The sequence below is a fragment of the Pagrus major genome, chromosome 20 (genome assembly GCF_040436345.1).
Source record: "Pagrus major chromosome 20, Pma_NU_1.0".
In the NCBI taxonomy this organism is placed as follows: Eukaryota; Metazoa; Chordata; class Actinopteri; order Spariformes; family Sparidae; genus Pagrus; species Pagrus major.
This window is the reverse complement of record NC_133234.1, coordinates 21,707,892-21,731,740: the sequence shown is the minus strand read 5'-3', so window position 1 is coordinate 21,731,740 and position 23,849 is coordinate 21,707,892. Positions and strand designations below refer to the sequence as shown.

The following is a 23,849-nucleotide window of genomic DNA, read 5'->3' as shown; positions in this document are numbered from 1 at the left end:
ACTTATATGGTGATGATATGTCATTTTATTTGTCAAAACTTGTTTCCTAAAGACCCAAAAAACTTCCACTTCTATAGCTAGGACCCATGTGAAACTGTTGAATCACCGCTTAAAAAGATCAACAACAGAGAAAATATCTTGTTTTTTGATAAAATGTACATAAAAACTACATGACAGAAGTAGAAACGCCCGAAACTTCGTCATAACTTGGTTTAAACCACATGCATAAACCCGCCATACCTCTCGTCTTTTCTCAATTCATCTTTTTTCCTCACTTATAATCTCGGCTGTTTTAAAAGCTTCTGCAGTTTTAAGGCCTTTCTGTCCTCCTGTGATTACAGACATGTCTGAGTTAAGTGCAACTCGTGGACTCGCTTCTGTAGTTGAGCTGTGGTGATGAGCCCAAGAACATCTCTGGCTTTTGGGAAATGGTGTTTGTTAAAAGCTGCCAAAGAAAACTGAGATATAAAATAATTGATATTATACCTGGCTAAAACTGTCAGTGGGATTTTGACTGAGGTTTTCTCAGTCCTGGAACAGAAGCTTTAGTTTCATTTCAACTCTCTATATGACTATGAACATGTCTGAGTCCCAAATTAGAAAGTCACGTGATTGTTGGCCACACAAGAGAACCCATATACTTGTGTAGGACTTATGATTAGTCTATAATAGTGCTTAAAGCTCAAAGATGTATGTTTTTCCTCTCACTTGTAGTGCGAGCCCACATCTTTTCAGTCATTTCAAAATCCTAAGCCTGTCCCATGGTATCCCCCACAAAAAAATGTAATCTGATTATCTGGATAATGTTATCTGGATAATCGTGACATTAAATTTTCATATCACCCCATGCCAATTTTGGATTTATCGGCTACAGAGATGTCTGCCTTCTCTCTAGTATAAGGAACTAGATGGCACTCGGCTTGTGGTGCTCAAAAATGCAAAAAAACGAGGAGAGTGCCAGTAATGTTTACATCCTGCGCTGTCATCTGCCCCATGCGTAGACGCACCGTCAAAATCTCATATTTTATCTTGAATTTTTGTCTTTGTAATATTGTGTAATAACGTGAATAATGTGTTTTTCTTCCTTTAATTTTTCTCAAGTGAAATGAACAATGAAAGCCTCTAAATGTTTCTTTCTTGTGCGTGTTTATTTTCTAAAAACAAAATGAATCTCTCCCAAAATATTATCAAAAAAAATGTGCTATATTTAAAAATGTTTTAACTGTCAACGTCTTAGGTTTTTGTGGTTTGTTGTTGTGAGTTGAAGCATTAGATGTGACTGTTTGTCTTTTGTCGAGGTTATAACCATTTTAATTCACAGCTCACATGAACATGAACATTGGCGTCTGTCTCAGTGAACCTCAGTCTTGACCTCCAGTTTACCTTTGATTCACAGAGGATGAAGCGGCAGTCAGTGAGAACGGAGTGAAATCTGTGTCTGAACTCTCTGAACCAGAGAGCAGCCACTGTGATGACGAGGTGCCGCCTGGTACGCCCGCCTCAATGCAACTTAACGCTCGTTTAGCATGTCTTCGTTTGTGTGCAGATTATCAGTTAATTTATCCTTTTTTTTCTCCAATAACTTTTCTTTCGTTTCACAGAAATAATCGGAGACATCTTGATTTGTTGATTTTCTTTTGTACCTCACAGTTTTCAACTCTAACCCACCTTGGTTTTGAATTTGCGTTTCCTTCCTTGTGTGCTAATATTTGCTTTAAACCTGCCTGATATTCACTGGTGATAGCGAGACGTCGCCAGAGCACAGCGCTGTAAGAGCCCATTATCCCCCCTCGAGTCACCACTTGTAACATGGTGCCACAGATCGCTGACTAACATAGAAAATGAAGGCTCTCTGTGCCTGTAAGAATTAGCCACAGTAGCTCTACTCCAGCCCGGGTCGAGCATGCTTTGATCATAAATACTGAGAGTGACAAGCGTAGTGGAGTGGAGGGTCATCAGGTTGAAAAGCCTCCCTTGATCTGTTAAACAGCTAACATGAGAAATACCACAACTGACCCAAACACGAGGTCAGTAGGTGTCGGTTTAGCTGAGTCAACCTGAGGACAGTCCGTCACACTGGGGTTAGTTTTAAAGATGAACCTTTCCTGTTTTTTTTTATCTGACTCGACATCCATTTACCCCACAGCAGAGACGTCTGCAGAGACAGGCGGTGTTGAAGCCGAGCTCTCAGAAACGGGGAGCGCCTCGCATGAAGACGAGGGGCAGCTCGGTACGCCTCCGGCCTTCCAGCTCTTTCCTCTTTTCAGCTGCTTGTGCATTCAGTTGTTTTTTTTTCCCGAGCATCTTTAAAAGATTAGTTGGACATGTTGGGAGATGCGCTTGTTCGCTTTCCTGCCGAGAGCTAGCACAGAAAATCAATACCACTCACTGAAACTGTGTGGCGAATGTGAAGATGCAGTCAGCTTGGCATAAAGACTGGACACAGCTAGCCTAGCTCTGCCCAAAGGTATTAAATCAGTTACATCAAACAACCAAGATGCAGCCTAACATTTTTATTAGAGAGCCTTATCCAGTCTAGCCATATCCCCCTGCTTCTAGTATTTGTGCTAAGCTAAGCTAACCGGCTGTTGGTTGTAGCTTCAGAGTGGTATTAATCGTCTCGTCTAACTCGCCGTAAGAAAGCGGATATGTGTATTTCCCAAAATGTTGATTTATTCCTTTTAAGTTTTCAGCTGCTCTTGTGTTGGAGTGTAAACTAAAGCTTACTATCTTTTTCTTTCAGCATCTTTACTGGAGTGCTTTTATGTTTTTTTTCTGTGTGGCTTCGTTTCCTTTTTTTCTTTATGCTTGCTCTGACGGTTAATGCTCTACTCCTTTCAGAAATGAAACATGATCATAAGCAGACTCAAACATGTCCTTTTTTTAAACAAAAAAGATGGTTACATCCTGGCTATTTCAGAATTAGGGGTCCGCGGCCAAACCACAGGCAGATTTAAGACTCCTGTGATCTGTTGAACAGATGCAGTGCTCCCAGTCGAGGGGGAACGCCAGAATAATGTTAAAACCAGCTGAAGCACCACATGGAGCACCAGCTTAGGTGTGGTACTGCTGCACCACCTCAGACTTACACAGACTGACCGCACCTATATGTTCCTGAGTGATATATTTAACGGCTTTTTGCTCTGGGCTTTCTGCTTTAACTGAAGACGTGCTGTATGTGGGCTTTGTATTGATTTCTTTGCAGTGAGTGAGTGCATTAATCAGCCGTGACTGACAGGAAGTCATTACTGATCATGTCTCTAATGTCTTTTCTATCTGTCTCACCATGTTCAACGAGCAGCAGGAGGAGCAACTTCAACAGGTAGGCTCTTTATTCTTTATTGATCGCACTTAGACTGCATTTATTTACTTCAGGAGATTGATATGAATACAGTTATGACCACAGGTGGACTAAATGTTCTCTGCAATCTGTTGATATAATGTGTGCCATATATTGACAGATTTGTCATATATTGCTGCCATTGTATTACAGTCTGAAGTGTGCCACCCCAATATTGATATTGTATCGTTATATTGTGATATTAGACTATACATCGATTGCCAGTGACTCCCAAAATGACATATATCATGACCATTGTCACGTTACTTGGTTAGGTTTAGGCACCAAACAAATATGTGGTTGGGTTTAGACGCTAAAAAAATATGTGTTCGCTCTTAATATTTCTTGACCTGACTTCCTTCTTTGCTGCTGTAATAATTATTATGACCACTAGAGGTCGCCACCTAGCAAGAAACGTAAATATGGGTTGCTTTCGTAGTCATCATATATCGTCGTTTTTCTGATGAGGTCAGGATGTAGATTTTGGATATCAATCCAAATATGACAGTGTTGTCTTTTCCTGGTTTTAAAGGCCGCCTTACAGTAAAGTGAAACTCACCAGACTTGTCTTTACCCACTTAGTCATTATATCAGCATATATCAGTGAGCACTAATAGTCATCCCTACAATATTGTCACAATATCGATATTGAGGTGTTTGGACAAAAATATTGTGATGTTTTTGGCGAGATTTCAAAATATTGCTGTTTGTCTATATTGTGATATAACTTAAAAATATTGCTATATTATTTTAAAGGAATAGTTCACTCTAGAATGAAATTCAGTCATTATCGACTCACTCTCATGCTGATGAGAAGTCCGGTGTAGTTTCTTATTCCTCAAAGTGCAGCTGGACACCCACGGGGGTACCGTCCTGCAGCAAAAATCCATATAACGAGCGTCAATGTGCCCGAGAGGAAAAGGTCCATAAAACTACACAAAAACTTTGTGATATTCCTCCATACTGCTCGTCCGCTGCAATCCAAGTGTCCTGAAGTGGCGACATCCAGAGTTTACTCGAAACGACGTCATTTAGTACATTTTTCTAGCCTAAACAGTCATTATGCTATATCTGCCTGGAGGCACGAGTCTCCCTCACAGCGTTTGCACTACGGAAGCCGCGCCAGACAAGATCAACACAACTCGCGATAGATACACACCGGTATTTACATCCTGCTGTGAGCAACACACAAACAAAAGAGGGATCTGCCTGCACTAGTGATTTGAAACTTTGACACTCACAGCTGGATGTAAATACCGGTGTGTATCTATCACGAGTCTCGTTGATCTTGTCTGGTGCGGCTTCCGTAGTGCAGCCGGCTGTGAGGGAAACTCGCGTGAACGCGGAGCGTGCCTCCAGGCAGATATAGCATAATGACTGTTTAGGCTAGAAAAATGTACTAAATGACGTCGTTTCGAGTAAACTCTGGATGTCGCCACTTCAGGACACTTGGATTGCAGCGGACGAGCAGTATGGAGGAATATTACAAAGTTTTTGTGTAGTTTTATGGACCTTTTCCTCTCGGGCACATTGACGCCCATTATATGGATTTTTGCTGCAGGAGGGTACCCCCGCGGGTCTCCAGCTGCACTTTGAGGAATAAGAAACTACACTGGACTTCTCATCAGCATGAGGGTGAGTCGATAATGACTGAATTTCGTTCTAGAGTGAACTATTCCTTTAAGGCCTGATCTGCAGCCCTAAATTAAACCATTTAAAAGAGAATTTTTATAATTTAAATGCAGATTTCAAGGTAAATTGTCAAAATGCATTGCTTATCAACGTTTATCATTATTTAATGAGCTTCTTATATTTTCTTATACCCAGAGTTTATTAATGCATCATTTAAATGCTAAATAAACGTATCAATATACTTTACGCATCCGATTTTTAAAATTATTTTTAATCTACACTGTAACTGTGGTGCCACACTCCAGACTCTGTATGTAAACTTGTTTTTTAGCTCTTTAATATTTTGTTTTATTACTACAAAAAAGTTTCAATGCATTATTTTACAGTCAGAAGGCGTTCAGAGAGTCTTTATATTATATTTTAATCACTTTTTGTAGTGAAAATACTTATTTTGACGGTGTGTTGTTCATTGTGTTCACTGGAATGCATCATCTGTCGTTTCTCACCCCAGCGTGATGCATTACTGTCCATCTCATCTCATTTTACTTTCATGTGAACTGTTATCCTCCACTGATCGCGTCTCTTGCATCTTCACCTTTTTATAGTTTTTTGGTGTTTTTTATCTGGTCTCTTATTTTCCTTACGGACATCAATTGCCCAGTTCTGTTCCCTTCTTTGATTATTCTTTGGTTTCAATGGGGAGATGGAAAACGAGTGCTGTGAATGTCACCATTAATCTGCTTTCCAAACAAATTAGCAAAGCCTGGTTCTGGAGTCCGCAGTGAGTTTGCGTTCGCAGGCGACGGATCAAAACCCACTGAAGACGGAGCTGCTGGGGAGGGCGTTGACTTTGTGGGAGCTTCCTGCTCCCCGGACCCAGGAAACGAGGCGGTGGGAGAGTGTGGGAAGAGGCTAAGTGAGTCTTTATGGGCCTCCGAAGACCTCAGCTGCAGGCCCGAGATAAGAGGGGACGCACCGGCCAGCAGGAGGAGCCCTGAGTGGACTGGAGCTGCGGACGCCCAGAGGGCGATCAGCCTGGACGCCTCCGAGTGCCTGACTGAAATCAACAATCTGTCTCTGGTTCGCAGCACGGCACTGGAAGACCTGACATCCATCGGAGACAGAAGCATGTGGGTGAATCAAGACGAGGAGCAAACACAAGATGGAGTGACTGCAGATGGAGCAGCTTTTGAGCCCTGCAGTGACTCTGGAAGCACAGAAACACAACAAAATGTGTCCCAGCCCATCTTTGATTCTCATTCAGAGGATCTTGGTAGCAGTAGGAACATTTCCGAGGGTAGCCTTTTAACCAAAATGCCATCTGGCACGGCCCCTGAAAACAGCAGCAGTGACTCATCGTTACATAGGGCCGGCTATTCAAAGCCTGACATTTCTAATGACTCAGTCATGAGGAGCGATGTGGCTCAGACCACCGGTACCGCCGAGCTCCAGAAAACACCCCCCCACCCAGCCCGAAAGTCTTTGGTGCCGGTCCCGGTTTTCAAAGGTCTGTTTGCTGTCATGTTCACAGTTCAGAGTCCTCCTCAGTTAACTCCTTCCACTTCTTTCATTTACAACGCAGCTTCTACTGTTTGTCATGCTGCACTCTCCCTCCGAATTCTTTCTCTGGACGTTAACTTTGACCCGAGGAGAAGCTTGTTGTCCTCCCTCCCCACTTTTTAGCTTTCTTTTTGATTTCATGTCTCCATCTCTGCTCACTCTGCTGGTTATGCAGCCCACATTTTGTTTCCCACGAGCACTTTGTGTCACCGTGCATGCTGCATTACTTTACATCACCAACATTTTCTTTCTTTGCCATGAGAATGTGTTGAGGCACACACCTGGAAGTCTTAATTTATTTCACTCGGGTGGATTTAAAGCAGGTATTATAGATATTAGAGTTAAATTGGGTCAGACTGTTTAAAGCCTGTTTTTCTCTCTTCTCTCTGCAGCTCCAAAGATGGATAACGGCTCAGCAGATAAGGTATGTGACCGAGAACGTTATTAAAGGTGTGTCCCACATTTCTTTTATTAAAGGCAGGATTCTGTTTTATTACAACTTGGAACATGTTTTTGTGGCTTCGTCCGTCTTTTCTATCATTTATTATGCCACAGTATTGCTGAGATATGGGAACGCGGCAGGATTGGAGAAAGAAACATGAGAAACCAGATGTTCAGATAGGTTGTGAACAAATCTCCAGATCAGAAGGTTATTGGGAAGAGATCCTGAAGGCAATTATTACCGAATTGTGCGTCACGTTCTGTTAATATATTTCCTTGTGAAACGGTCGCAGTTGGATTTTGGTTGAGTTTATGCTCAGAAACTACTCGGATAGGTTGACGAAAAAACTTGAAGAAGTGATGACATTTTATATCCACAAGGTCAAAGATCAGCTTCTCTGTGACGTCATAATATTCTGTAAAAGATGTTCTGTCCGTTATTAAACATCACAGCTCAGGAACAGCAACTTGACAGGAGCGCGGAGGCAAACAGCTTGTGAGGGCGGTGAATCTAGTTTTAGCTCTGTTTTTTGTCTCTTTGAACTCCTGAGGGAAATTACTGTCTCTTTCGCTGCTACTTGCTCCAGCATGTTCATAAGCTAGTTGCTGACTTTTTAGCTGGAAACAGACAAAACTAAGTGATGACAGCAGCCCCGAACTGTGAAGTTATGAACATGAAAACCAAGAAATGAGCTAAAAGATGCCTAAACGCTCTGTGCAGCTGAACAAATAGAAAGGATGACCAAGACTATGAAAATAAGACCCAAGTTGTAATGAACCAGAATGATCCTTCAACATTTTATCTGTTCAGTTATTTTCCATCATTTTTCCTTTGTTGAATCATTCCTCTGTTTTACGGTCACTGTCATTATCATTTTTCCTCTTCATGAAAAAGATTCAAACTGCCACCAAACCAACCTCTTCCCTTAAAAGACCATCCATAGTCACCAAGGGCAACAAAACACACGCTTCCTCCCGAAACGGGCCCAGCTCCATCCCTGTTAAAGCCAGCAGCAGCAGCAGCAGCACAGGGCCCAGGCAGGCTGGAGTAAGTACAGGTCTGAATGCAGCGTAGAGGTTAGACCTGAGCCCAGTTCAGGATGGATGGATGTTTCCTGGAGCGCCATGAACACTAACCAAAGCCTCGTCCATTCATCACTCATTACAGTTTGACGCTCATGCGCTCGACCAGATCAGAATGAGTTGTGTGATTTCTGCAGCTTTCTGAGGTAACTTCTCCGCTAAAAAACTGAATAACTTGTTTTGTTGTGTTGTTGATTTCCAGGGTGCAAAGTCTCAAACCCCTGGAGCCAAAACTACTCCCAGAACTTCAGCTCAACCAGGTACAGAATCGGGACTTCACGTCTGAACTTTCATCCAATTTTAATTTTATTTATGTCGTTTTATAAGGGTTCAAGAATCACTTATGATGTGTCATATTTTTTGTGATGCAGCTAATGCCAAGAAACCTCCCACTCCAAAAAATGACAAAGGTAAAACGTAAGAAAGCCAAAGCACGAATCATTAGACAGCACTTGTAGCCGCGCACAGCCACAGCGCCACAGTCTGATCCGGCCCAGGATCAAACTTGGCCAGCTTTTAGCCAACAGAGCTCGTTGTATGTTTTCATTCTTACGGTTTATTATAATTTCTCTATTATTTTCCTCGTCTCAAACCTCTAACCCATCACTTCTCCAACTGTTTAAGATGCCCAGAGTGGACAGAGCAGCCCTGGCACTCCAAAATCTCCCACTAGCCAAGCGAAGGCGGCGGCAGAGGCCAACAAGGTGAAGAAGGTGGCGGTGGTGCGTTCCACGCCCAAGTCCCCGGGCTCACTGAAGGGCCGCCCGCCGGCTCCTTTGGCTGCAGCGGCGCCCATGCCAGACCTGAAGGGCGTCAAGTCCAAGATCGGCTCCACAGAGAACATCAAGCACCAGCCTGGAGGTGGAAAGGTAACCTGACTGTTACTGCAGCTGTTACGCTGATGACACCTCATACTGTCACAGTCCAAGACTTCAGTTTAGTTTGCAGACGGGAGGTTTAGATCCAGTTTTTGATTTAAGATTTTTGGAGACAGCTGCTTTGGAGGCAGAAATACTGTTTTTGCTAGGTTTGATCAGTAGGTAGATCCAGAGGCCTCATTAAGCCCCCCACAGGACACAGTTTCTGATATTTCTTGATTAAAAAGGCCTTGCTGTGTTTTTTATCTAATTGTCAGGCGAATTTGAAGCAAGCTTTTAAAACGTCACAAAAATAAAATTTGGCACGTATTCCATCAACTTGTTTGGAGTGAATAAACTAGGCTATGCAGAGTGTAGTTTTGACAGACGTTGGATGGTAAAAGCTACGCTTGAATAAACAGAGAAAAAGTAGTAGAGGTTGCGAAACAGAGATATATTTTGTAACTAGAGTGCATACCACCGCAGAGGTCCAACTGTCAATAGAGCCTAATCCAATATCAAATAAAGCATATTTAGATGCGCTACAACACACTCATCGGTGGTCATGCGTTATTACTCACTACTGGGATAAAACCATCAGTTGTTGCACTTGACGCCCGTTTCCGTGCCCTTCGTTTGCTCTATGTCGGGCTGACATCGCGAGGTCTGAACGCAGCATTTTTTCCCAAAGATGTGTGTTTTGTTTTGTTTTAAATGGCTCCACCGACTGAGATTTAAATCAGCCAATCAGTTTATTTCTGCTTTCAGAGCAGCCAAACCTCTGAGAAATGTTTCTGTAACAACAACTCCAATCTGCTTCTTGATGAGTGATGTCCAATCTACAGAACAGTGTTTGTGTGTGTGTGTGTGTGTGTGTGTGTGTGTGTTTGTGCTGTGGTCGAGTGTGCTTAAGTGTGTTTTAGCATCAAAAGTTCTGCATGTCTTTGTTCTAATTGTGTGTAGGCCGCAGTCACGTGTCAGATGCTTCCCTGCTGAAGTTTAGAAGATGTTCAGTCGTGATATTTATGGACCAACAGTTCATTCTGTGGAAGAGTCTTTGTCTCACTGACGTTTAAATGGCAGATCAAATCAACAGAAGAGAATAAGAGAGTAAAATCTCCAGAAAACATTACAACTGGCTTGCACACAAATGGTTTTTTGCCAATTTCTTACTGATTGTAATAATTCCTCTTCTCTCTGTTATAAAATCATCTCAACCTGCATGCAGTTACACAGAGCAACACAAGTTCACAGCTGTTTCTGAACAAAGACTGTAGAAAATAGTGGACTGAGTTTCCGCGTCTGAAAAGTGTCTTAACGCTGCATTCTTTCTTATGGCCAGCAGGAAGTGACCCTTGGTTGCAAAAAGATGTCTGATTGTATGTAACCTTATGAGAAAATAACCCTACTTCTCACTTCATTTATAAACATTTTCAATCACCCACATAACAAAATTAGTTTGGGCCAGTAACGGGCCAGTAACGGGCCACACAGCCCTCTTACACTCGACCTGAATACAGCTGATGGGCTGCAGTCCAAATCTAGTATTATTGTTTTAAGTTGTCTTCGATACAGCATGATGTTCATTAAAGGAAAATTCCTGTTTTTTTAAACCTGGGCACTGTATTTTCTGGTGTATAAATGATTCATATTTACCAAAAGTTTTTGGATCGGTCCACTACATCGCCTCAGCGCAGTGCAGTCCAGAATTCTTCTTTTAAGACGATGAAGCAGGTTATGCTTTAGGGTGCGGCTACCTTGTGATCGACCAGTCTCTACCACGGCGAGTCTTCAGACAGGATATCCTCCCAAGTTCTACCCTCTGTCAAACTTGTAGTTTCAAAACTGTACATCACGATGGCTCCGCCCACTATTTATTGTACAGTCTTTGTTTCTGAATCAGTCGGTCTTTTTCAGGCTTCACAGTTCATGTCTCAAAACATCGTCTACGCTCAACCTCTAAAAGCTGACGTTTTCATTTTTCCAGGTACAAATCCTTGAGCAGAAGGTGGACTATAGTAATGTGCAGTCTAAGTGTGGCTCCAAAGACAATATGAAACATGTACCCGGTGGCGGCAATGTGAGTAACTGAGGGATGAACTCAACACCAGACTCTTGAGTATCTCTGCAGTTATGATCATCAAAACCAACTTTTGGTAAAAAAGCAGAAAGTGTTCTCTCTTATTTGTGCTCTCCATGTTGAAATACATGATCAGAAGATGGACTTCTGTACAGTCACAATCACTAATAAGACTTTTAAATAATTAATTAGCTTTTTTTTTTTAGTTCTTGCACTAAAAGCTCAACGTGAATTTAACCAAAAGTTCACTGCTTTAATGGATTAAAGTTGGCATCTGTAACATTTTTAATAGTTATTTTATTTGTTTGTGGTGAAAAACATAATAAACAATTTGAAGACACTTAAATTAATCTGCTATATTAAAAATATCTAAATAAGCAGTGTCTCATTTTGCACAATATTTGTATTTTATGCACTAAAGAGTACTAGAATACCCACTGTAGTATCACACATTGCTTCCTCAGGCAGTGTTGCAGTGCTTTAATCAAACAGCTGGAACAAAAGTACAAAGTTATGGATGGCAACTTTAATGAAATCACTCAAAATATGTCTAGTCTTCATCCCTTCAACATCTTATCTCCTCCTTTTGGGCTGATCCCCTCCTGCAGCGACTCCCGTTGTCATGTCTGAAGGATGTTATTTGTCTTCACGCACCTTGCAGGTCCAAATCCTGGACAAGAAATTGGACTTGGCCAACGTCCAAGCTCGTTGTGGGTCTAAAGACAACATAAAGCACACGCCTGGAGGAGGAAAGGTGAGGAAACTGAATGTTCACTTATTATTTATCAAAAACTGTTTTATTATTTCTGAGCTCACAAAAATGATTCCTCTGTGTGAAGTAGAGGAAGTTTGTAGAAATAAGAGGGAATTTAAAAATGTAGCATGTATGGAGCACTGTATCATTTATTTATACAGATCAGCTACATTATTTGTGGTATCAACATCTCTTCAATGCTATTTCTTTCTTATTAAAGGTATACTATGCAGGATTTATAGACTCATACAAAAGAGTCGGTTTCATGTTTGTTTCTTCTGAAGTTTTTTAATTTTTCACGTAGCCACAGATGTAAAAAAAAAGATAAGAAATTTAGAAATATTATCCTGGCAAAACTTTTTATTTCACTTGGAAAAAAAGAATTCACTGAGTTTCAAACATACGTTTTCACAGACGGAAAAAGAATTAAGAAACTCCGAGAGAATATTCTCACTCGGTTTCACAAAATTCTCCTGGAAAAAAACATCACTTTCCACAGCACAGGGCCCATTTTTCATATTCAGTGACTTCATATTTTTTTCTAATTTTTTTATTTTTCACATGTTTTCACAGATGGAAAAAAATAAGAAACAAAGAAAAAATCTCCAGGAAAAAAAACTCAGTTTCTAACATGGAAAGAAAATTTTCTCAAAAAATCTTTACAGAATTTTTTTTTCACACATGAAAAAATAAACTTCTGAGAAAAAAAATCTCTGGGAAAAAAAACTTTCACTCTGATTCTAACATGGAAAGAACATTTTCTCAGATTTTTTTTTTCAGAAAAGTTTCTGAACATTTTTTTCTGAAACTTTTCTCAGAAAATGTTTTTTCATCAATTTTTTTCACGCATGAAACAGACTGAGAGATTTTTTTTTCCATTGAATTGTTTTTTTTCTCCTTTTTTGCGTGTGAAAAATATCAAGAGAATTAGAAAGATTATCCTGGCAAATCTTTTTATTGCACTTGGTTTTCTCTTGAAAAAATTCTCCTGGAAAGCAAAAATTTCACACATTTAAAACAGTTGTTTATTATCCACAGATTTCTTTTTCTTCACATTTTCACAGGTGGAAAAAAAAATATCTGAAAAAACTTTTTTTTTTCTTTTGGTTTCACATGAAAAAAAAAGGTTTTCTCCTGAAATGTTTGAATTTTTCATATTTTCACAGATGAAAAAAAAATACAAACTAAGAAAAAAAAAATCTCAGGGTTTCTTTTTTCAGAAAAGTTTCTGAACATTTTTTGTCTGAATTTTTTTTTCTAAAAAATGTTTCTCAGAATTTTTTTTGACCCAGTTTCACACATGAAAAAAATGAAAAATCTTCTGAAAAAAAAAAATTTCACAGATGAAAAAGAAAAATACAAACTAAGAAAAATTCTCCTGTGAAATAAAAACTTTCACTCTGTTTCTGACGTGGAAACAAAAATCTCAGGGTTTTTTTTTTTCATAAAAGTTTCTGAACATTTTTTGTCTGAATTTTTTTTTCCAAAAAATGTTTTTCAGAATTTTTTTTGACCCAGTTTCACACATGAAAAAACTGAAAAATCTTCTGAAATTTTTTTTTTTTTTTTTGAGAAAACCCTTCTGGGGCAAAAAAATGTCACATGTTCAAACATGACTTTTCTTCATGTTTTCACAGATGGAAAAAAAACAAAAATGTCCTTTTCACCCAGTTTCATACATAAAAATATATATATATATATATATTTTAAGTGAAAAAAAATTTTTTTCAGAAGATTTTTTTTCTCTTATTCTCCAAAAAACCTGTTTCACACATGAAAAAAAATCATTTTCTTCTCTTGATTTTTTTTTCTCATTTTCACAGACATAAAAACAATTTTATGAAAATGATAAAGATTATCCAGGCAAAACTTTTTTCCACCAGCTCTCAAGTCATAAACACAGCAGAGAAAACAATTGAGATCAGACTGAGAAAATGGATCCTCACATGTCCCTCAGGGCTTCCGTACTCTCGTCATTCACTCTTGAGCCAGCGTTGAATGGTGCGTTTACAAACCAACACATCCTGCATAGTATGCCTTTAACACGAGGTTGACTTGGTGTCATTACAGTAGTGTCAGCCTTCACCTGCAGCCTGGCTCTTCTCAGTGACTGCCCTTACCTCTGCACTCTTCCAGGTTAAAATACTTGATGAGAAGGTGGATTATAGTAATGTGCAGTCTAAGTGCGGCTCCAAAGACAATATCAAACATGTACCCGGCGGTGGTAATGTGAGTAACTAAAGGATCTCCTCATCAGAAGATTCTTGAGTATCTCTGCAGTTTTGATCTTCACTTGTTAAAAATAAATGAAGTCCTCCCCCGTCCTCTTTAATCAGCCCTGGTTACACCTCACTCCCCCGAGCCTCGAACTCGTCCCTCAAAGATCTAATTTCCTCTCCAGAAATGGTCCACATTTGCAGCTCTGCTGCTGTTGCTTCCTCCAGGATAACCATCTTCTTTCCCCACATATCAACTTTCCAGGTACAAATTCTTGATAAGAAGTTGGACTTAAGCAATGTGCAATCCCGATGTGGCTCCAAAGATAATATAAAACATATACCCGGTGGTGGCAATGTGAGTAGCCAGCTGCTGTCATGCAGCTGTTGCCAGAAACCTTCTGGTTGCTTCTACTTAATGCATCTTCACAAAGGAGCAGGATGTCAGACTGCACGAACCTCCCGTCTGTGTGAAACCTCGATGACCCCAACACTCTGTTAACACCTCCTATTAACAGTTTTATCATCAGACTTTACAGTCATGAGCATTTCATACTCACAACTACAATAACACTAAACTGTAGATACACTTCACCACCTCTAGTTTTCCTTCTGCATGTACTAAATCTTAGATCTTAGGAAGAAGAAGTACATATGGGCTTTTACAGCTGATGTGTTTTGATTAAATTTAGTGCTGTATCGATGTGTAGGTAGCATTTTAGTGCTGTTTCACTCCTTTATGTGCTGTTGGCTAGTTTAATCTCCAGGAAAGCATCATATTCTATAAGATCATCACGTGTTTGTAGCCTGGCTGTTCTCTGAAAAGTCAACCTCTCAAGTCAAGATATTAGTAACTAAAGCTGTCAGATAAATGTTGAGGAGTAAAGGGTAAAAAGCACTTCAAAAAAGTACAGTACTCGAATAAATACACCTAGTTACATTCCATCACAGCAAATCTAGTGGAGTAAAGTAAAAGTATTTGCCTCTGAGAGAAAGAGATAGAAGCATAAAGTTGTACAAAATAGAAAATATTCAAGTACAAGTACCTTAACTTTCTAAGTACAGTACTTAGTTACATTACACCACTGATTACTCATAGTCTAGGGCCTCTACTGTCGCAGCACACAGTGTGATGTAATGCTCATGATCTAATGTAAGCGTGATAAATCTGTTGACTCTGTGCTCTTCAGTCAGTTTAATGTTCAGAGACTTTTACCACCTAAACCGAACCCTGAAACAACCTGCATGAGTCCCGTGTGGCTGTGTTGACTCCGACTGATCCGTGCCTCAAGTTGCAAAATGAAAAATACTCTTCACAAACGGAAAATCTTAATCCCAGTGTGGTAAAGTGAAGTAATTGTGTCATGAAGCTGTAAGGAGAGGGAGTCTCCGTCAGTAACACAGAGGCTCTGTCCTCTCTTGTGCCTGTTGGGCTGAGCGCTGACATGACCTCAGCCGGGAGACTCAAGTCTTTGTGTCGGGAGACAATCGGCCATGACAGGAGAGACGATGAGGTCACTGTGATGATAAATGAAACGGCTTTTATTAAAGAATGCAGAATATGATCGATTAAACTTCACACTAAATGTTTTTAACATGAAACTGGATCATTTTTCTGCATTTTGTTTTAAATTACAGTGTCAGTAAATGTTGCAACGGCCACGGACGACAGAACTTTAATATCTAACCCAGTGTGTCCTCACCTGTTTGATTAGTGTTTTATTGATGTGGTAACACTTGTAGAAGACTAATAGTTTGTAGGATCAGTTGCATGCAAGCTGAGTTTAGAGTCTGAGTGTTACACTGAATTATAACAGTGTTTTTCTTTGTTTTGTCGCCTTCACAGGTTCAAATTGTGCACAAAAAGATCGATCTGAGCAACGTGCAGTCGAAATGTGGATCGAAAGTCAACATTCGTCATAAACCAGGTACAATCGGGTTTGTTTTATCCTTCAAGATTAATTAAAAATAGTTAAAACGCGATCAGTTAAATGCTGTCTACACATCTTATGTCTTGATGTACATCAAAAATGTTCAAACTCGGAGAAATCCATGTTTACTCAAAGTTTACCCAAAGTTTCATTTGGTCGTCTGTCATCCTACGTGCTTCTATGTATGGTTAGTGGTTATGTAATGTCATTATATTGTGTTTTCATCAGGTGGTGGAAATATTGAGATCAAAAATGAGAAGCTGGAGTTTAAAGTCCAGTCTAAGATCGGCTCTCTGGACAACATTGGCCACGTTCCTGGAGGTGGACTGAGAAAGGTGAGAACGTCGCAACCAAACTCCATGTTAAAAACGTCACATTTACGTCTTTACTGTCGGAGCATTGTTGCCCGTCTTCATGTTATCACGTTCAACTGATTGTACGGAGGTTTATCAGTGTAGCTCATAAAGTTTTCACTCATCATGATGACTGACGGACGCACTTGAACGCAGCATGAGATAGAGAGACGTGTGTCTCGTTTTCAGCCTTTTACAGGTTTCATAGCGACTGAAACACAACAAGTTTCACCCCTTATAAACAGCAACAACCGGCCATCTTAAAGGGGAATTTCGGTATTTGTATACTTGGGACCTTTGATTACATATTAGGTGTGTAAATGACCAATAGGGACACAAAGTATGTATCTCTCGAGAAATCCACCAGACTCCATTGACAGAAACAGTCATTTTATCATCATAAAACACACTTCAAGCTGGAAAGATTATATATCATAATAAAAAAGTAGTATCAAGGAAACTGAATGAGTCACTTAATTTGTAGATTGATGTAAATGTATAGAAATGCATTGAAGGAAATGAAGGAAAATGCAGAAAATGAAGGAAATGAAGGAAAATGCAGAAAATGAAGGAAAATGCAGAAAATGAAGGAAATGAAGGAAAATGCAGGAAATGAAGGAAAATGCAGAAAATGAAGGAAAATGCAGAAAATGAAGGAAATGAAGGAAAATGCAGAAAATGAAGGAAAATGCAGGAAATACAGGAAAATGAAGGAAATGAAGGAAATGCAGAAAATGAAGGAAATGCAGAAAATAGAGGAAAATGCAGGAAATGAAGGAAAATGCAGAAAATACAGGAAAATGCAGAAAATACAGGAAAATGCAGAAAATGAAGGAAATGAAGGAAATGAAGGAAAATGCAGAAAATGGAGGAAAATGCAGGAAATGAAGGAAAATGCAGAAAATGAAGGAAATGAAGGAAAATGCAGAAAATGAAGGAAAATGCAGAAAATGCAGAAAATGAAGGAAAATGCAGAAAATGAAGGAAAATGCAGAAAATGAAGGAAAATGCAGAAAATACAGGAAAATGCAGAAAATGAAGGAAATGAAGGAAAATGCAGAAAATGAAGGAAAATGCAGGAAATGAAGGAAATGCAGAAAATGAAGGAAATGCAGAAAATAGAGGAAAATGCAGGAAATGAAGGAAAATGCAGAAAATACAGGAAAATGCAGAAAATACAGGAAAATGCAGAAAATGAAGGAAATGAAGGAAATGAAGGAAAATGCAGAAAATGGAGGAAAATGCAGGAAATGAAGGAAAATGCAGAAAATGAAGGAAATGAAGGAAAATGCAGAAAATGAAGGAAAATGCAGAAAATGCAGAAAATGAAGGAAAATGCAGAAAATGAAGGAAAATGCAGAAAATACAGGAAAATGCAGAAAATGAAGGAAATGAAGGAAAATGCAGAAAATGAAGGAAAATGCAGGAAATGAAGGAAATGCAGGAAAATGCAATAAATGAAGGAAAATGCAGGAAATGAAGGAAATGAAGGAAATGCAGGAAAATGCAGAAAATGAAGGAAAATGCAGGAAATGAAGGAAAATGCAGAAAATGAAGGGAAATGCAGAAAATGCAGGAAATGAAGGAAAATGCAGGAAATACAGGAAATTGAAGGAAATGAAGGAAAATGCAGGAAATGAAGGAAAATGCAGGAAATGAAGGAAAATGCAGGAAATACAGGAAATTGAAGGATTTGAAGGGAAATGCAGGAAAATGCAGAAAATGAAGGAAAATGCAGAAAATGAAGGGAAATGAAGGAAAATGCAGGAAATGCAGGAAAGTGCAGAAAATAAAATAAAAGGCAGGAATCTGTATTGTTTATCTTCAAGTTCATTACAAAATCGAGAAAGCTTCTCAGGAGCTACATCTTAATGAAGTCAACGAGGGCCTGAAGACTTTCTAACCCACAATGCAGCACACAATAACAGTTAAGTCGTCAACATTGATTTAAGGAAGACATTTTTGGGGCTATAAACACACCGTTAAGTCATTCATCTCATCCTTTCCTCCTGAGTTTGACATCACATTTTGTTCAGGTTTCCATCTCCATCCAGCTGATTTCATGTTCATCGTTATTTATCTTATCTTCTGTTCTGCCTTTTTCATAAGTTGTGTTGCCTTTTGATTTCTGTTGACGCCATCACGTGTATTTTCGTTGCATGCTGTGTCATTTCCTTTGCTGGGGCTCGTATGTAGAGGGAGAAGGGGAAGGAAGCAGAGGGGAGTACCTCAGACAGCCCCTCCATCCCCTCCCCTGCTGTCACCCCCCCTCAGTCACCTCAGACTGTCCCTTCAGCTCCCATCACCCCCATCCTGACGAACCCCCTCATAAAGATTGAAGACTCCTGTAAGTACTCACCAGATGTGCTTCAAACTGCAGCACACGTTTGTCAGACTGTTGTCATCAATACATTTTTAACAGGTTTTACATCCAACATCATTTTCTAATGCAATAACACAGTGGCAGCAACATTTCATGGCCAAAAGTCTGTGGACACCGAAACATTACAGCAACATGTGATTGTTGAAAGTGTCGCTCCAAACGTATAATCTGCTCCACTCTTCTGGTTCCAGTCGTTCCAACAGATGTTCAACCTGCTTCTGGGATTTTTCTCGCATTCAGACAAGCAGTGATCAGTGATTTGAAATCTATATGCAAAAAGTAAATTTTAAGTATATAAATGTATACAAAGTGAATGTAAACATAAACGAGAAATGCTCATAATCATTCTTTTTTATTTGTCTTTATATTTCACCATCTTTTAAATTCACCTATGTATTATTTTATTTATTCCTCTTTCTTCTTCGAGATTTTTTTCAAAGATTTAATCTTTTTTATGGCACTAGTATGACTACATATAACATGGTATATTCATGTGAAGAAATACATTTGATTTCAGATTTAGATTTTCTTTTGCACAATTAAAAAAATATATATACACAAATAACAAGATTAGAAAATAATATACAGTGGAGGAAGAGGCACAATATCCAGAGGGCTCATTTGAAGCCTCCACCTAATTAATAAGATCTCACAATGTTATAGAAAAGACATGATTAACTGAAAACTTTACTTTAATAGGGGCCCAAAAGGGCTCATTTTTTCCAGCAGGTTAAACTCATTATAAACCTACGAATGACGACAGATGACACGGAGAGATCCTGAATGACTTTGGTCCCATTTTGTGGTCCAACAGCCTCAGTCACACCGAGTGCATCATTCATTCAGCACCACTGGTGTTCTCATTGTTGTCCACCAGAGGGCGCTTTACAACATGTAACTTCTTTTTGTTTATTTCAAGCAAATGATACACACATGACATCAGGATGACATGAAAAACACTACCAGTTGGGACAGAAAGAAATAAAAATAAAAAACACTGATGTAAAATGAGAAGGATCCCTTCAGTTATTCAAATAATTAGCTTGACAGCACCAGTACGTTTAAAAGATGGAAGTATACAATGACAGGCAGAGCATAGTTTTCATATCGTGTTGTGCTACTTGTATGATTTGTAGCCAGAAGAAGCTGGCTTTGCATGTATTTTGTTTTTAAAGTTGGACTCAAGGACTGAGCTTCAAATCAGAATATTTCACCTTCATGCGACAAAACAAGACATTTGAGGACACCATCTTGGGCTTTGGGAAACACGGATTGATGTTTTTTCATCATTTGCTGACATTTTTTAGACCAAACAACTCATAGATAAATCGAGAAAATGATCAAAAGATGAACTGACGGTGCAAATAATCGTGTTGTATCAATGTTCAGTTGATAATCCATACAGCGTGTGTGACCTCCACCTGTGACCTTCCCGCAGATTGAGAGCCACAAACTGAGTTTCCGTGAGTCGGCCAAGGCCCGCACTGACCACGGCGCCGAGATCGTCTCTTTGGAAGAATCCCCCCAACAGCTCAGCACCGTGTCCTCCTCCGGCAGCATCAACATGGCCGACTCCCCGCAGCTCTCCACACTGGCCGACCAGGTGTCCGCCTCTCTGGCCAAACAAGGCTTGTGAATGCCCCCCCCCTTCCACCTCCACCTCCACCTCCAACACACGACCACGTAGAGGAGTTGTGATGCCTTCCTCATTATTTTCACAGGACTTTTTTAGCTACCCATCACTGTTTATCCTTCACTAACCTTTGAAACTGTTCTTGAGGCGTTACTTGTAGAGGTCTTGAGAAAAAAACAAAAAAAACAACACATTAACAAGAAGGCCAAAATGTATTTGATTTCTCTCTGTGGTCTTTGATCTCTTTTATTTGCTATTTCTACCTTTTGTAAGTCTCCCTTTAAGAGTTAAAGCACCCCAGAAGAGCAAAATTCTCCCTGTGAATCCGAAACTATCTTCATATGCATATCCTCGTAAAATCTGACGTCATTAACGCTTGGTTTCCTGTCACATTGACTGTGAACCCTTTAGGAAATGGTCTTTAATCTCCCTGTTGATGGGTGTCCCCCCGATGTTCTTCTTCTCTTTTTTTTTCTTTGGATAAAAATGCAGAATATTAATTTGTAAACTGGAGGGAGATGCAGACTGTTAGGTGCCAGTTTGTGTTAAAGCAGAAGGAGCAGTTACAGGGTAAAGCGAGGAGGTGTAACGAGAGGAAAACCATTAGAAGAAAAGTAGCAACATTTTTTTCGTCAAGGCAGAAAAAAAAATGCTTTCAGACCTCACTGCTGTCTTTGCTTCGTGTAGTCCCGACATGTGCTGCACCTCCGGCTACTGTAGGGGTGTAACCCGGATTAAAAAAAAAAAAACGAACGGCTAGAGTAGAAACTTTGTGTTGGGCACAGTTTTATAATCGTATTCTGTGGATATATGACATGTATTTGATATGAAGAAACATTTGTATTGTGCCTGCTACTGTCAGTGTTATTATTTTTTTTGTTACTGCTCTATTGTAAATGCGCTAAAGCTTGACGTACGAGGAGGAAAAATTAACCTTAAGGCATTTAAAGTGTAACTTTCATGGCCAAATTGAAGAAGAGGGCGAGCTCATCATTGATTACTGTATTTAAACTGCTATATGCACATAAAAGGTAGGTAGAATAATGTTCATTGCAATTATCGAAAAATACGACAATTCTTAAAGCGAGACTACGCAACCTCTGCTAAACAAAAAGGGCCACCAAGAGGGAAAATTATGAGAAGATGCTAAATGCTAAGCTGCTAAGCTATTTAAAAAGTAGCACAAAAGTAAGCGTACTGACCCAGTGTTGTTATATTTACTTTAGCCAACATTAGCCACCATAAGCTAATGGTCATACCAGACCAAGTAAGGCTTATGCAAAAAACTCTTCAGTGTATTGAACTGAACAAAGGTGCTTTTACTGCTCAGTGAATTCGACTTTGTCAAATAAAAGAACATTATTTCGTCTCTTAAACGTTGCTGTAGTCTCACTTTGAAGGTTAAAAAAACTAGTATTTTAAACTTCACTCAACCAGGATGAATATGTTTCTTATTGCAAAGCAGATGGATGGATGGATGATGATGATGATGATGATAGATGATGAAAGGATGGGTTGATTGGGCCAAGTTGAAATGAAGGATTTGGAAAGCAACAAGAGTGAACTGAACAACCCTGAGTTCATCTGCTCAGGCGGTTAATCATTACGCTTGTATCTGTACCTGAGCACTGAACGTGTAGAAACGCAGGATTCATGAGGGCGTGACTGTCCGCTGGTTGCGTTTATTTTCATTGATAAAAATACTCCAGTTCTCTGCAATGCAACTTAACGGCCAAAAGTATGTGGACATCTGGATATTTCACCTTTTTATCGCAATGTTGGAGCCTGGCTGCAGGATTTTGCGAGGCCTGAAAAGGTATAATCATCCGTTGTTTCGCAAGTGTGAAACTGAAACCACTGAAACTTTACATCTCTTTATGTCCAATTTTCAGTGTTATGTCGTGAAGGTGCTGTTCTCATGGTCTGGTTAACCTCAGGCACCAAAACCATTTGGTTAGTGTTAGGAAAAGATCATGTTTTTCTTACCTGGTGCTGTTGCCACAAACATGGCTGGAAATGTCTCAACATCTCATTAAAAATATTCAGTGGTTTCACGTTTACAAATGCTAAATTCTGTCTACAGCAGCCCTTTCTCCTGGCTGTCGCGCCAACAATAACAAATGTTGAAACCCTGTCTCGAATAGTGGTCTCTCCCTCGACAGCCATCTTGCCAAGCTGTCAGGCCAACAATATCCAATGCCCAAAAAATCAATGTTGAAATTCTGTCTCGATCAGTGGTCTCTCTCTCAGTAGCCATCTCTCCTGGCTGTCGCGCCAACAATTTCCAGTGGTATCACTCGTTCAAATGCTAAAACTGTTGATCTCGACCGGCAGTCAGCGATCAGACCACCACCATCTCCTCTACCTCGTTACAAGAAAGTCAGCTCATACACTTGTAATTGGAGTGAGATATGACATGTAGACATTGCAGAAATGTTGATGTATTAACAAGTCTGCGGTTTGCAGAAACGTAAAATGCCAACATTTTATTACATTGACTGGACTTGAGATTTTGAGCATTTGAAAAATAGTTTTTTTTTCCTGCTTTACTGCCAAATGTGCTTATAGTAAGTTTGCAGGGTTGTCTGCGTACGTTTGAGGGAGTTTAAATGAAATGAATGCAACCAGCTGGAGATTAATTACCCATTTCCTCAAATTGTGACAAGAACACGTTCCCTCAAAATGTTCTCCGTTCATGTGCTCAAAAATGTCCTAATGTTGATCAGTATTCCTGGTGATTCATCACTTAATACTCGCATTAATATAAGTGAAACTTCTTGCATGCAACTCATGTAAGAGACAGCCGTCTGCTTGTTGCCTCCCTTTCACTAAGTGGTCTCTTTGTATATCCTGTTTATATTCGACTCTCTGGATTTGGAAGGATATACTAAAAAAAACATGTGGTTCTAGGTGGTTATAAAGAGTCAAAACGTCCCACACTTTGCACCCAACTGTGTATGTTGAGATTAAGATCGTATCTCTGTGATCGCAGAGATGCTACTTTACGTTCAAAGAGCAGACACATAGGACTTAAGGGTGTGCTTGCAACATTATCTGCATGCTAAATTCTTGGTTCTTTTTTGCAAATAGACCACATTCGTCTCAGTGTGCAGGACAGACATGATGCTGAGGGATGGGAGTCGCTCCCCGCGGCGCAGGAGGAGGAGATGATGAGTGTGCGGTAAAGTTTGTGTGCTTTGGTGGCTCCTCTCCATGTATGTTTGTGCTGGAGCAGTCGGAGAGGTTTCTGCAGTAACAAAACTCATCACCTTTCTTTGGTTACTTCTGACGCTGTACAGTTGTGGAAATGTGATTGTTCTCGTTATTGTGCATTTTATCAATAACTGGTTTATGATGATTCTTGTTGCTGTATATGTGTATTTGAAAATAAATGCTATGAAGTCACTGTGTGCTCGTGGTCGATTGAAACGCAACAAACAAAACTCACATAGTGCATTATACCCACCACTCGTCCACCATTTTGTTTCAGCTGCAAATTCAAAGACTACTTAGCCTTAGAGATGCACAATAATGTTATATAGTTATGTTATCTTGTGTTAATGTACTGAAGAACAAGTTAAAGTAA

General features: G+C 39.7%; 1 protein-coding gene across 2 annotated transcripts in view; it reads left to right on the top strand.

Annotated features, from left to right (window-relative positions):
* The window catches only part of mapta (microtubule-associated protein tau a), a 32,206-nt gene extending 12,048 nt beyond the window's left edge, over positions 1 to 20,158 (top strand). The window contains exons 3-14 of one of the 2 annotated variants that reach the window (XM_073489570.1): positions 3,302 to 3,322; positions 6,925 to 6,956; positions 7,869 to 8,021; positions 8,259 to 8,316; positions 8,428 to 8,466; positions 8,681 to 8,925; positions 10,901 to 10,993; positions 11,655 to 11,747; positions 15,810 to 15,891; positions 16,123 to 16,229; positions 18,444 to 18,594; positions 20,069 to 20,158. In XM_073489570.1, coding sequence (XP_073345671.1) covers positions 3,302 to 3,322; positions 6,925 to 6,956; positions 7,869 to 8,021; positions 8,259 to 8,316; positions 8,428 to 8,466; positions 8,681 to 8,925; positions 10,901 to 10,993; positions 11,655 to 11,747; positions 15,810 to 15,891; positions 16,123 to 16,229; positions 18,444 to 18,594; positions 20,069 to 20,073 — 1,079 coding nt within the window. In that variant the 3' untranslated portion in view covers positions 20,074 to 20,158. The remainder of the gene's footprint in view (positions 1 to 3,301; positions 3,323 to 6,924; positions 6,957 to 7,868; positions 8,022 to 8,258; positions 8,317 to 8,427; positions 8,467 to 8,680; positions 8,926 to 10,900; positions 10,994 to 11,654; positions 11,748 to 15,809; positions 15,892 to 16,122; positions 16,230 to 18,443; positions 18,595 to 20,068) is intronic. The other variant, XM_073489571.1, reaches the window with a different exon arrangement.
* Positions 20,159 to 23,849: the final 3,691 nt, after the last annotated feature.